The 13,938-nt window shown below is 42.1% G+C and overlaps 1 protein-coding gene across 1 annotated transcript in view; it reads right to left on the bottom strand.

Annotated features, from left to right (window-relative positions):
* The window catches only part of LOC139576628 (septin-2-like), a 41,954-nt gene continuing 28,016 nt past the window's right edge, over positions 1–13,938 (bottom strand). Inside the window, exons 8-12 of the mRNA XM_071402922.1 lie at positions 9,030–9,131; positions 8,126–8,271; positions 5,331–5,414; positions 5,081–5,138; positions 1–492 (exon numbers count right to left, since the gene is read on the bottom strand). Of these exons, the coding sequence (XP_071259023.1) occupies positions 427–492; positions 5,081–5,138; positions 5,331–5,414; positions 8,126–8,271; positions 9,030–9,131 (456 nt within the window). The 3' untranslated portion in view covers positions 1–426. The remainder of the gene's footprint in view (positions 493–5,080; positions 5,139–5,330; positions 5,415–8,125; positions 8,272–9,029; positions 9,132–13,938) is intronic.

The raw sequence follows: 13,938 nt of genomic DNA, 5'->3' as shown, positions 1-13,938 counted from the left end.
TTTAGTCACCTATTGGGAGAACATGGAATTTCTGTCTTTACAGTATGCCTTAACATTATATCATAACCCATATCATAACATTACACAATAAAGGATAACACTCCAGACAAACATACCTTAGTATGAAACGTGTTACAACGTGATTAACAGTTCCCAAAACAATACTGAGACTTGCAGATCAGTGGATCTCAGTACCATGGTGAAATAGAGGCCAAATTGAAGATTTTATAATTACAATTATGTTAGAGAGGGGAACATCCAATTGGGTGGTTGATTGCTTGATTGATTGACTGGCACTCTGAGAGATAGGGAGTGATGTGTGTGTCCAGCAGTACGTCCATGATGGAGATGCAGACACACAGGGGGTTGAGGGGTGTGGGGCTCCTCTCATCTCTTACCCCACTCCCTCTTTCGATCCCTCTATTTTCACTCGTCTCCCTTCATCTTCATCTGCGCCTGCATCTGGGAAATCATCTGCTGCATACGCCTCAGCTACAGAGAGAAGAGAAGGAAACAGACAGAAAGAGGGAAAGAGATAGTTGAGTAAAACAAATACCAGAGGCTATCAGCCATTCCAAACACGACAAATTGTATCCATTGTAAAAAGATAATACAATGAGCCACCTAACTTTTTGAGAGCCTTAATGTAAAATATTTTTTTTACACAATAGAAAATATATCCATCTCGTGGTCGTGGATAGGACTTCAAGTGGACCATTTGACTTCACTCAATCGGGGTAAAATGGACTCCAACTAATTTTCACAGTTGGGTAGGGGCGTGTGACTGAATAATAGATTTACTTTAATATTTAAATCTACATCAAACCAGGTTTGTACTCTATAGAACTCTGTGTGTTGCAAACTGAAGGAATGCGATCAAACGTAACACGTTGCTAAACTGATCTGGTATCCCAAGCTGCTTTTCTACAGGAATGTGGGTCTGTGACTCTGCTTATAGGGTTACATCCCCAATTTGGTACTAGTGTTAAAAACTACACCACTACAAGTGCAAAGACTTTAAGGGTCTTCAGAATTCAGCAAACAATGTGCCAATCTCTAAAGAATATTTTTCTGTTTGACTGAAAACCTCTTTCTTAACATCAGTTATTGAACATAAACCTTGAACACATAGTGTAGCTTCTTGCTAGCTGAATACCAGTGCTCTCAGAACCACGTTGTGGAGTTGATAACATTATTTGAAGGTGCTGTATGGGTGAGATGAGAATCTACTGTTCCATGTGGGGTTAGGGTATCATGTGGACATTGTTTTTAAAGCAGAGCCACTACCGTTTATGCATTGTACTTTGTACTTATTGTATTCAGATTGTTTTTATGCACTTTACTAACAGATGTATTTCACTTGATTGTGATTTAGACTGAACTTTACTTTATGGTGACTTCCCCCCCCTTGCGGTGATTTGTCTCCTACATTATCCTATTTTAAACTTACAATTCGACAGAATAAACAACCCCAAATTAGTTTGTGTCCTGTGCTGGGTTTACCTTTGCCAGGCTACATATACAGTTGAAGCATAAGTTTACATACACTTAGGTTGGAGTCATTAAAACTCGTTTTTCAACCACTCCACTAATTTCTTGTTAACAAACTATAGTCTTGGCAAGGCGGTTAGGACATCTACTTTGTGCATGACACAAGTAATTTTTCAAACAGTTGTTTACAGACAGATTATTTCACTTAATCGCAATTCCAGTGGGTCAGAAGTTCACATACACTAAGTTGACTGTGCCTTTAAGCAGCTTGGAAAATTCCAGAAAATGATGTCATGGCTTCAGAAGCTTCTGATAGGCTAATTCACATCATTTGAGTCAATTGGAGGAGTACCTGTGGATGTATTTCAAGGCCTACCTTCAAACCCAGTGGCTCTTTGCTTGACATCATGGCAATCAAAAGAAATCAGGCAAGACCTCAGAAAAAAAATTGTAGACCTCCACAAGTCTGGTTCATCCTTGGGAGCAATTTCCAAACGCCTGAAGGTACCACGTTTATCTATTTAAACAATAGTACTCAAGTATAAACACCATGGGACCACTCAGCCGTCATACCGCTCAGGGAGGAGATGCATTCTGTCTCCTAGAGATGAACGTACTTTGGTGCGAAAAGTGCAAATCAATCCCAGAACAACAGCAAAGGACCTTGTGAAGATGCTGGAGGAAACAGGTACAAAAGTATCTATATCCACAGTAAAACGAGTCCTATATCGACATAACCTGAAAGGCCGCTCAGCAAGGAAGAAGCCACTGCTCCAAAATCGCCATAAAAAAGCCAGACTACGGTTTGCAACTGCACATGGGGACAAAGATTGTACTTTTTGGAGAAATGTTCTCTAGTCTGATGAAACAAAAATAGAACAGTTTGGCCATAATGACCATCGTTATGTTTGTAGGAAAGAGGGGGAGGCTTGCAAGCCGAAGTACACCATCCCAACCGTGAAGCACGGGGGTGAGCATCATGTTGTGGGGGTGATGTGCTGCAGGAGGGACTGGTGCACTTCACAAAATAGATGGCGTCATGAGGAAGGACAATTATGTGGATATATTGAAGCAACATTTCAAGACATCAGTCAGGAAGTTAAAGTTTGGTTGCAAATGGGTCTTCCAAATGGACAATGACCCCAAGCATACATCCAAAGTTGTGGCAAAATGGCTTAAGGACAAGAAAGTCAAGGTATTGGAGTGGCCATCACAAAGCCCTGACCTCAATCCTATAGAAAATGTGTGGGCAGAACTGAAAAAGCGTGTGCGAGCAAGAAGGCCTACAAACATGACTCAGTTACACCTGTCCCCCACCCTGACTGTTGGTTCATCATGCAGAGGCTGTAGATAAGCCAGATTTAGACATTGCATGTAATTTAACAGTGCCAGTTCACGCCATGCTGTTCATCTAAATAATTTATTATAATGTATTGGTTTCTCTCAGTTATGTATCTTGGAAAAGGGGAGTGGTTTTAGTCCGCAAATCTCTGTAACCGGGTTCCCGCAATTCAACCCTGTACAAAACCAATCTGATTTTACATAAGGACACAGCCCCCACCAGCAGCACAGCCAGTACACACCCTGTATACAATATTCTATACATCGCCTGGCCTGGCTTATTCCACCACTTAACTGGACATTAAGTCAGATATGTCATATCCTGCACAGACATGTTTACTAACAGCTCTAATTGCACCCCACCCCACCCTGTTCTCTCTATACATCGCCATGGGAATACAAACAGGCCAATCAGAGGCAATCAGGAAGAAGAGGGTAATTTATTATTTTCTTACAAATCACTGCTTCCACAGTTTAGAACGTAAACAATGTAAACCAAGATGGCCAAAAAGGGTAGAAGCCAGGTTAGGTCCCAGCAAAATAATAGTGGAGGACGCCATACTGGTAAAACATCTGCTTATCACAATAATTCAAACGAAATGCCAAGAAAACTGTAGGCTATTACAATATTATTTGTCATTACCGCATGTCAGAGGCATGAAACATTTACAAATGGTCTTGAAAATAGGTGGTATACGCTCCAAAATGCGATGTGGTTCAATGCGAACACTGACATTTTGCCAAGGCAGAGATGAGTGGCCGACACCGAGACACGCGCAGACAGCATTTGACGCTGATTGACAATAGCTGAATGTCATTACACTTTGTGGTGTTTTGTGTTAACAGATCTCTCTTTCCATTCACCAAGTTTGGAGGCTGGAAATACGTTGCGAGTGGATGAACGTGCTCAGGTAGCCTAGTAAAGGAGGGTGGGGTAAGTTGAGCCCAAGGGGTAAGTTGAATCACCCTTGTTCCTAGGAAACCATACACAAAATGTATCAATTGACCAAATATTTAAGTCGAGGTCATCATTTCACGGAGTCTGTGAACGAAGATTACCACATGGAAGAAGTGGTAAGCAAGTAAGGTCCAAAACCAGATTTTTACAAAGTCAAATTAATGTATTGTGTTAAAGTTTTCATGATGCTTGTATCTAAACCAAAGTAGATACTTTTAAGATTGTTCTATACATCAGTTGGGGTCTCTATAATCTTCAATATGAGGCCATAAACCTAGCATGAAAGTGCATCCTTGTAGCTGTGTGTGCTACAGTCAAAATGTTTGCCTTGGGGTAAGTTGAGCAAATTGAAGTGTGTTCTTCCTGGGCATAATGCATGGCATTATCTGGAATATGAAGTAAAAACAGGACCTGTGTTTAAAAAAGTACAAAGTGTTAGGTGTTAAGCCTGTTTAAAATATGCTTAAAATGGTTAAAAGACAAAAAAGCGATTGTGATTGTGTTGAATTTTCTTTGTAAATTAAGATAGACATGGTTTTAAAAAGGTAGAGGTAATATTTTATTCAGTACATACATTTGTAGGCGGCTTAACGTACCCTGTCCCGTGGCTCAACTTACCCCATTAATTTATTACCTAGGACCTAGTTAATTAACCCTATGAGAGCATCCTAGAACCTAGTTAACCCTATGAGAGCATCCTAGGACCTAGTTAACCCTATGAGAGCATCCTAGAACCTAGTTAACCCTATGAGAGCATCCTAGGACCTAGTTAACCCGATGAGAGCATCCTAGAACCTAGTTAACCCTATGAGAGCATCCTAGGACCTAGTTAACCCGATGAGAGCATCCTAGAACCTAGTTAACCCTATGAGAGCATCCTAGGACCTAGTTAACCCTATGAGAGCATCCTAGGACCTAGTTAACCCTATGAGAGCATCCTAGGACCTAGTTAACCCGATGAGAGCATCCTAGAACCTAGTTAACCCTATGAGAGCATCCTAGGACCTAGTTAACCCTATGAGAGCATCCTAGGACCTAGTTAACCCTATGAGAGCATCCTAGAACCTAGTTAACCCTATGAGAGCATCCTAGAACCTAGTTAACCCTATGAGAGCATCCTAGGACCTAGTTAACCCGATGAGAGCATCCTAGGACCTAGTTAACCCGATGAGAGCATCCTAGGACCTAGTTAACCCTATGAGAGCATCCTAGGACCTAGTTAACCCTATGAGAGCATCCTAGGACCTAGTTAACCCTATGAGAGCATCCAGTGCTGCAGTAGCTACTCACCTCAGCCTCCTTCTGCAGGAGAATCTGGTCTTTGTCCATCATATCCTCCTCCACAGCTCTGTAGGGAACGTTTAAGGGAACATATTAACTACTGTAATATAGTAGTCTCAGCCCAGACAGAGAGAGTGTGTGTGTGTGTGTGTGTGTGTGTGTGTGTGTGTGTGTGTGTGTGTGTGTGTGTGTGTGTGTGTGTGTGTGTGTGTGTGTGTGTGTGTGTGTGAGATAGAAACACTGCAGATAGGAGACTGACCTGCCAGGTCTCTTCAGTCTCTCTGAACGGAAGTTCTCGTAGTGCAGGTCCTGAGTGACCTCCTGAAGGTCCTGCATGTGGGTGCTGGAAACATACACAACCATCACACATTTCAATATCACAATTTGGCTTGTGCAAACCCCCATAAAACCCACTAGACTAGACTACTACACTGAGCAACAGATGGACATACTTGAAGTTCTCTGTTCAACCACTAAGTGGGAGTATAGTAATACATATCCAACATAAGTAAGAGCATAAGAGCATGCATAGATTACTTTTGCATTTAGTCTAAATCAGGGGTACACCAAATAAAAATGTGATTCACATTCTTTTCTTTCTCCACATTTTCAAACATATATATTTTCCAACGGGGCTATACATTTGGGTGAGTTTTTCTCTCGCCTGAGTAGCCTCGTTTTACTGCCAAAAATAAAATTAAACCATCTAGTGTTCAGTGAAATAACAAATACAGGTAGCCTAGTCAAATAATTAACATCCAATCACATTAACTGTTACTCTCTCGCGGGAATTCCACTAACGGTTCGTGTGTAGCCAAACGTAGCTGCTGCTCATTCCGTTTGCTCGAAAATTGATAAATTGTTTAAAAAAAGTAAGGCCCGTGTCCATAGAGACACATACCAGCTCTACTGGTAGAACTGCTACTACCAGTAGTACTACACCTGCACCTGTCGACAACACAAGTTGTTCTGCTTCCACGAGCACATCCAATGCTAGCATCAGTAATTCTACATTTGTTGTTAGCCCAGCTAGCATGGACACTGACATTTGTGAATCTGACGCAGCCGAAGAGCTACTGCCTCCTTACCCGGGAAAGCACCGAACAACCGACAGGGACGTTGGACCATCGAAGAGGCACAAATAAGATGAGAACTACATTGATTGGGGGTTCACTTATATTGGGAGTAGTGCCTTCCCTCAGCCACAGTGTGTTGTATGTGCAAAAGTACTGCCTCACAACTCGATGAAACCTTCACTCTTGCGCAGACATTTAGAAACAAAACATGCCAATTTAAAAAATAAGCCACAGGACTTTTTTGAGCAAGAATTAAGACGACTTTCAAGTAGTAAGACATGTACAAAAGCAACAGATACCATTAATAAGAAGGGGCTAGAAGCGTCTTATATGGTGGTACTGAGTGGCTAGGTCAGGCAAGCCCCATACTATTGTGGAGGACTTCATTCTTCCTGCTGCCGCGGATATGGCTGGAACAATGCTGGGGGGAAAGGCCCAAAAAACTATACAGACAATGCCTTCATCAAACAACACTGTTTCACAACGTATCAGTGACATGGCAGGAGATGTTTCGAAACAATTACTGCTTCGCATACAAGCCAGTGAATTCTATGCGTTACAGCTGGATGAGTCAACAGACGTGGCGGGCCTGGCACAGCTCCTGGTATATGTCCGTTACGTTTATGGGGGGTGAATTAAGGAAAACATCTTCTGGAAACCAGGAGAGGATATTTTTTAAGTACTGGACAGCTTTGTGACATCAAATGGACTTTGGTGGTCAAGATGTGTTGGTATCTGTACTGATGGCGCAAAAGCCATGACAGGGAGACATAGTGGAGTGGTAACGTGCATGCAAGCAGTTACTCCCGACGCCACTTGGGTACACAGCAGAATTCACCGAGAGGCTCTTGCTACCAAGGGAATGCCTGACAGCTTGAAATATGTTTTGGACACTACAGTGAAAATGGTTCACCTTGTTAAAACAAGGCCCCTGAACTCTTGTGTATTTTCTGCACTATGCAATGATATGGGCAGTGACTATGTAACGCTTTTACAACATACAGAGGTGCGCTGGTTATCAAGGGGCAAAGTCTTGACACAAGCTTAAAGTTTTCTTTACTGACCATGATTTTCACTCGTCTGACCACTTGCATGATGACGAGTTTCTCACGCGACTGGCCTATCTGGATGAAGTTTTTTCTCGCCTGAATGATCTGAATCTAGGATTACAGGGACTCTCCGCAACTATATTCAATGTGCGGGACAAAATTGAGGCTATGATTAAGAAGTTGGAGCTCTTCTGTCTGCATTAACAAGGACAACACACAGGTCTTTCCATCACTGTATGATTTTTTGTATGCAAATGAACTCAAACTTACGGACAATGTCAAATGTGATATAGCGAAGCACCTGAGTGAGTTGGGTGCTCACTTACGCAAGTACTTTCCCGAAATGGATGACACAAACAACTGGATTCGTTATCCCTTTCATGCCCTGCCTCCAGTCCACTTACCGATATCTGAACAAGAGAGCCTCATCGAAATTGCAAGAAGCGGTTCTGTGAAAATTGAATTTAATCAGAAGCCACTGCCAGATTTCTGGATTGGGCTGCGCTCAGAGTACCCTGCCTTGGCAAATTGCGCTGTTAAAACACTGATGCCCTTTGCAACCACGTACCTATGTGAGAGTGGATTCTCGGCCATCACTAGCATGACAACTAAATATAGGCACAGACAATAAGGTTTTATATGTAAGATGGTTAATTAAATAAAGAGCAAAATGATTGATTATTATTATATTATTATTTGTGCCCTGGTCCTATAAGAGCTCTTAGTCATTTCCCAAGAGCCGGGTTGTAACAAAACTCGCACTCATTCGTATATTTAATAAATGTATTGTATAGTGTGTGTGTGTGGCAGGCTTACAATGATGGCAAAAAACAACATTTGAGAGTGCGCTGACCCTAGTGCTAGAGGGGATACACAGCTGGAGGTTGAATGTTTGAAGGGGTACGCATTGCGTTGTCATGGTGACTTACACAAGCATGGTGCGTAGTTTGAGGAAGTCGTTGTGCTCGGGGTTCTCCACCTCTACGACCCCCCAGGGGTAGAGACGACCTCTGATCTTCTTTCCTTTCACCTCAATCAGCTGGTTTGAACCAATCACAGAAAACGGAATGCTCGCCTGAGAGAGGGAGACGAGAGGGGAGAGGGGGAGGAGTAGAGAGACATGGATGCAAGGGTAAAGAAGACAAGGGGATAGAAAGAGGATACAGAGTGGGAGGAGTGTGAAAACAGAGGGATGCAGAGATAGAGGGATCAGGGAAGGAGAGATAGGTGGAGAAGAGAATAGGAGAATGATGGTTATTGAAGATGAGTGGAATCTACTAGAGCAGGGGTGTCCAACTCATTCCATGGAGGGCCTAGTGTCTGCTGCTTTTAGTTTTTTCCTTTCAATTAAGACCTCGACAACCAGGTGAGGGGAGTTCTTTGCTAATCAGTTACCTTAATTCATCAATCAAGTACAAGGGAGGAGCAAAAACCCACAGACATTCGGCGCTCCATGGAATGAGTTTCACACGTGTACGTACTAGAGTAAGGAAAAATGACTGGATCGTTTACGTTTGACATAAAGCCCATTCAAAAGATCAACGGGTCAGTTTCAATAGTATGATTCTCACCCATTCTAAAACCCAGTGGTTAAGAGAAAAATGACATAACAGTGGTTCTACGTCACTCCCAGTCCCATTCAGTAATGGTGTTTCTCCCTGAGTTTATTTCTCTTAGTTGGTGTTAGTATTTTTACATCCCAAATGGCACCCTATTCCCTTTATAGTGCACTACTTTCTTTTGACTAGGGCCCTTAGAACTCTGGTCAAAAGTAGTGCATTATATAGGGAGTAGTGTGCCATTTGGGACGCAATCTTTCTGTGTGTGTCGTACCTTCAGTATTCGTGTCTGCTCCTTGAATTCCTCATCCTCATCTGAGTCAGCGTCTGGCAGTTGGTAGATCCTGATGCCATGCTCTGCAATCTCATCCAGGATCTACCAATACAGAAACACACAGGATCAATACAGTCTTAACCCCGCCGTGACCTTATGACCTCTCACATTTCCTCAGGTCAATCCCCATCCGCTTCCCAGAGGAATAACTTGTCCCTAGGCGTTGATCTAAGGTCAGTGTTGCAATCTGTGCCTAAGGGCAACCTGTACCCGGAGGCCGGAGCCGCCCCCGAGCCCAGCAGCAATCCCTCTCATCTGAACCTTTCAGTTTTGGATGGCTGTCATGTTGGGCTGAGAGACAATCAATCCCACAGTAGGACATGAACATGCTCCCTCTGCAACATAATGAGACTGTCACTGCTGTCTGTTAGTCAGGCCTCTCCTCCCTCTGTTCTCGCTCTCCTCTCTTCTGTGTCACTGTTTCAGACATGGCCCAGCCTCCATGACAGGAGTGGGATTCTGGACATGCCATTTCTCTTTTCCCTCTTGTTACTTCTAGTTTTACCCACTTGCCCCGGGGGAGCAGGGGGGGTGTCTAACAGTCATAAGAAAAGTTCTCCCCTCTCCTTTGTTCAACCCCCAGCGGTGAAGCAACAACACAAAGGCCTTTCTTCACCAGTATCTAGTGGACAGATGGAAATATTTATTATTTTATAAATCAAAAGGTGTATTTTCTGTTTTCTCAAGAGCAAAATTGAATTAACAATGCATGAGTGTTGCATAAAGTGTTGTTTTCCTGACATTTTTGGGGGCTTTCATGTAATCTATAAAGGACAGTATGGAGAGAGGCAGGAGTCCAGGATGTGAGAGCACATTTTTCCTGTAGAGCAGGCCACTGTTCCAGCTCCTGTTATGGCTGTGGGTTGTTTTCTCAGCGCGCTCAGAGCAGAGTGTGTGTGATAGGGTCTGTGTGGGGAGTGGAGGGTGTTGTTAAGGACCACATCTGAAAGCAAACAGACTTATGGGACCCGGAGGAGAGCGTGGCACAGGACCAGACCCTCTCCCCATCGCACACACATGCAAGTTCCCACACAGAACGGACAAGTATCAGTTTGGTGGGATAGGACTGGGAGTTTTGAGGAACATGACACAGAGGGGCAAAAAAAAAGGATTAGACACAACAGCAGGAAAAAAGTAACAAACAAAACTGGTTATGTAAAAAAAATCCACAGCTATGAGGAAAATGAAGAAACATGCAGAAAAACATGTTTTTGAATGTATCAGAGATGGGAGGGATACAGAAGTAGCCTCCTACAAAACCACAGATACGACAAACAATACACTCAACAACTAACTATTATAGCACAAGGATGAGAAGTGATATCAGTGGGAGATTTACGAGAGGGCTGGAGTTAGGAATTCACCTAAAAACAGAATGTTAAGTCATGGAATCCAACCACTCAACAGGTGTTTGGACATGTTTCCCAACCTGCTTAACCTAATAACTATTTACCTGGAATTTACACTACCATCTATTTACAGCAGCCTGACTTAACCAACCACACCTGTAATCACTAGCTTCAGCAGTGATGAGGTGTTCATACCACTGCCTGGTCTAAATACGTCTAAATTAGACAAATATAGCACACACAACCGATGCCATGTCAATTGTAGTTTTTATCCTATTTATACATCTTAACACTTTAAAGCAGGGATCATCAACTAGATTCAGTCGCGGGCCGATTTTATCTTGAGGGGTGTGGTGGTATGTGCCAGGCGCACCGGTTTGAGTGTGTCAAGAACTGCAACGCTGCTGGGTTTTTCATGCTCAACAGTTTCCCGTGTGTATCAAGAATGGCCCAGCATCCAAAGGACATCCAGCCATCTTGACAACTGTGGGAAGCATTGGAGTCAATATAGGCCAGCATCCCTTTGGAATGCTTTCAAGTCCATGCCCTGAGAAATTGAAGCTGTTCTGATGGCAAAAGGAGGTGCAACTCAATATTAGGAAGGTGTTCCTCATGTTTTGTCTATCTCTATTATGTGTAGGAATACTTTGGAACAGATTTCCTCAAATAAAATCACTTGGAGCTTATTTGCTGGTGTTTTTACAGTCTTTCATGTCCAAAAATAAACATTTAAAATAAATATATGTAACAGTGCCTTCAAAAGCATTCATACTCCTTGACTTATTCCACATTTTGTTGTGTTACAGCCTGAATTCAAAATTGATTCAATATTTTCTCCTCCATCTACACACCCCATAATGACAAAGTGAAAACATATTTTTAGAAATTTTAGCAAATGTATTAAAAATGAAATACAAAAATATCTAATTTACGTAAGTATTCACACCCCTAAATACATGTTAGAATCACATTTGGCAGCTATTACAGCTGTGAGTCTTTCTGGGTAAGTCTCTAAGAGCTTTGCACACCTGGATGGTACATTATTTTATTTTTTTAAATTCCAAGCTCTGTCAAGTTGGTTGTTGATCATTGCTAGTCAGCCATTTTCAAGTCTTGCCATAGATTCTCAAGCCGATATAAGTCAAAACTGTAATTAGGCCACTCAGGAACAATCAATGTCATATTGGTAACAACTCCAGTGTATATCTGGCCTTTTGTTTTAGGTTATTGTCCTGCTGAAAGGTGAATTTGAAAGCAGACTGAACAAGGTTTTCCTCTAGGATCTTGCCTGTGGTTAGCTCCATTTCCATTTATTTTTATCCCAATAAACTCCCTAGTCCTTGCCGATGACACACATACCCATAACATGATGCAGCTACCACCATGCTTGAAAACATGAAGAGTGGTACTCAGTGATGCATTGTGTTGGATTTGCCCCAAATGTAACGCTTTGTATTCAGGACATAAAGTACATTTCTTTGCCACATCTTTTGCAGTTTTACTTTTACTTATTTACTTTACTTAGTGCCTTATTGCAAACAAGATGCATGTTTTGGAATATTTGTATTCTGTACAGCCTTCCTTCTTTTCATTTAGGCTAGCATTGTGGCGTAACTACAATATTGTTGATCCATCCTCAGTTTTCTCCCATCACAGCCATTAAACTCTTAACAGTTTTAAGGTCACTATTGGCCTAATGGTGAAATCCCTGAGCGGTTTCCTTGCTCTACGGCAACTGAGTTAGGAAGGATGCCGGTATCTTTGTAGTGACTGGGTGTATTGATACACCATGCTCAACTGGATATTCAATGTCTGCTTTTTTTTTTACCCATCTAGCAATCGGTGCCCTTCTTTGCAAAGCATTGGAAAACCTACCTGGTCTTTGTGGTTGAATCTGTGTTTGAAATTCATTGCTTGTCTGAGGGACCTTACAGATAATTGTATGCGTGGGGTACAGATAGTGATAAAAAAAAGAATGTTAAACACTATTATTGCACACAGTCAGACCATGCAACTTATTATGTGACTTGTTTAGCAAATTTGTACTCCTGAACTTATTAAGGCTTGCCATAACAACAGTATTGAATACTTCTTCACTAAAGACATTTCAGCTTTTCATTTTGAATTACTTTATAAAAATTCCTAAAAACATATTTCCACTTTGACATTATGGGATATTGTGTGAAGGCCAGTAACACAAAATCTTGACCATGCTCTTACACCAACCTCTCTCCTTACTGTCTAGCTAGCCTGCTGATTACAGTTCTGTGCTGTAATTGGCAGAGAGAAAGGGAATACGGGGTCAATATTCTGACCCTCCGCCTCACTCTCTTAGTCTGTCTATCTCTCTCTGCCTCTCCTTCTGTGTCTGTTTCTCTGCCGCTCTTTCTATCTGCCTAGCCCTCTCTCTCTGCCTCCCACTTTACCTCTCTCTCTCTCTCTCGCTGTGTTTGAGTTGGCAGGTCAGGTCTCTAGTAACAATAGCACAAAGGGCTCTTCCTCAGTATTAATTAGAAAAGTGAGAGCCTCTGATTTGAAGGCTTAATTTGTTTTGATACGTGTTATCAAATGACTGTGTGTTAGTGAAGGCTAGTGGAGGCGGAAAAATTCCCCTTGGGGGTAATAAACGATAAGGGCGGGGAGAGACATTCTTACTTTATGGGGTATTATGGAGGCAGTGGATATGAGAAGTTTAAAAACAATGCTTCTGTCCCAAATGGCATCCTATTCCCTATATAGTGCACTACTTCTGACCAGAGCCCTATATGCAATATGCAATATGCAACAATACAATACAAAATACTTTAGTTCCTTTAGCATCACGTCCAATATAGCACTCTTCTATATTTAATATAGGGACAGAGGGAACATTGAGTCATTTAGGTCAAGTAAGCCTCCAACCACACTAACAGAAGCAATATGCCTGTTTCTCACTACAAACCCCTTATTACAAGGGGTTACACCAGCGAATAACACAATACAATAATATTTTCATATGTTTACTCATAAACATAACCTCAAAGTAAACCCAGTATGAAAACACCCACAACAGAGTATGACTATCATAGCCACAAACCAGTTGAAAAACAGCCACAAACACACAGCTGGGTTAAGTGTTACTCCAACACATTACACCTAGCTACAGTACGAGTACAAATGGCCACAGACCATAAGTGTTTAGCTAAACAGTCCCATACTCTGTGGCAGTTACCATTATGGCACCCTATTCCCTATGGGCTCTGGTCAAAAGTAGTGCACTATAAAGGGCATAGGGTACAATTTGGGAGTTATCCTGTGTAATCAGTTACAGACCACAGCCCTGTCTGTCCACCTGGCACTGCTCCTGGTCTGACTCAGCAGAAACAGCCTGTTCAGGTCTGTCATTGTGGACTGTTTGTCCCCACTAAACAACTAGTCCACCAGGGAACAATACTTGGAAGTGAAAATATACACTGAAGCAAAGTCTAACGAAATCAACAATGCAAAGCGAAAAAGCTCAA

This window comes from Salvelinus alpinus, chromosome 5 (assembly GCF_045679555.1).
Source record: "Salvelinus alpinus chromosome 5, SLU_Salpinus.1, whole genome shotgun sequence".
NCBI lineage: Eukaryota > Metazoa > Chordata > Actinopteri > Salmoniformes > Salmonidae > Salvelinus > Salvelinus alpinus.
This window is presented reverse-complemented; position numbering and strand designations above follow the sequence as displayed.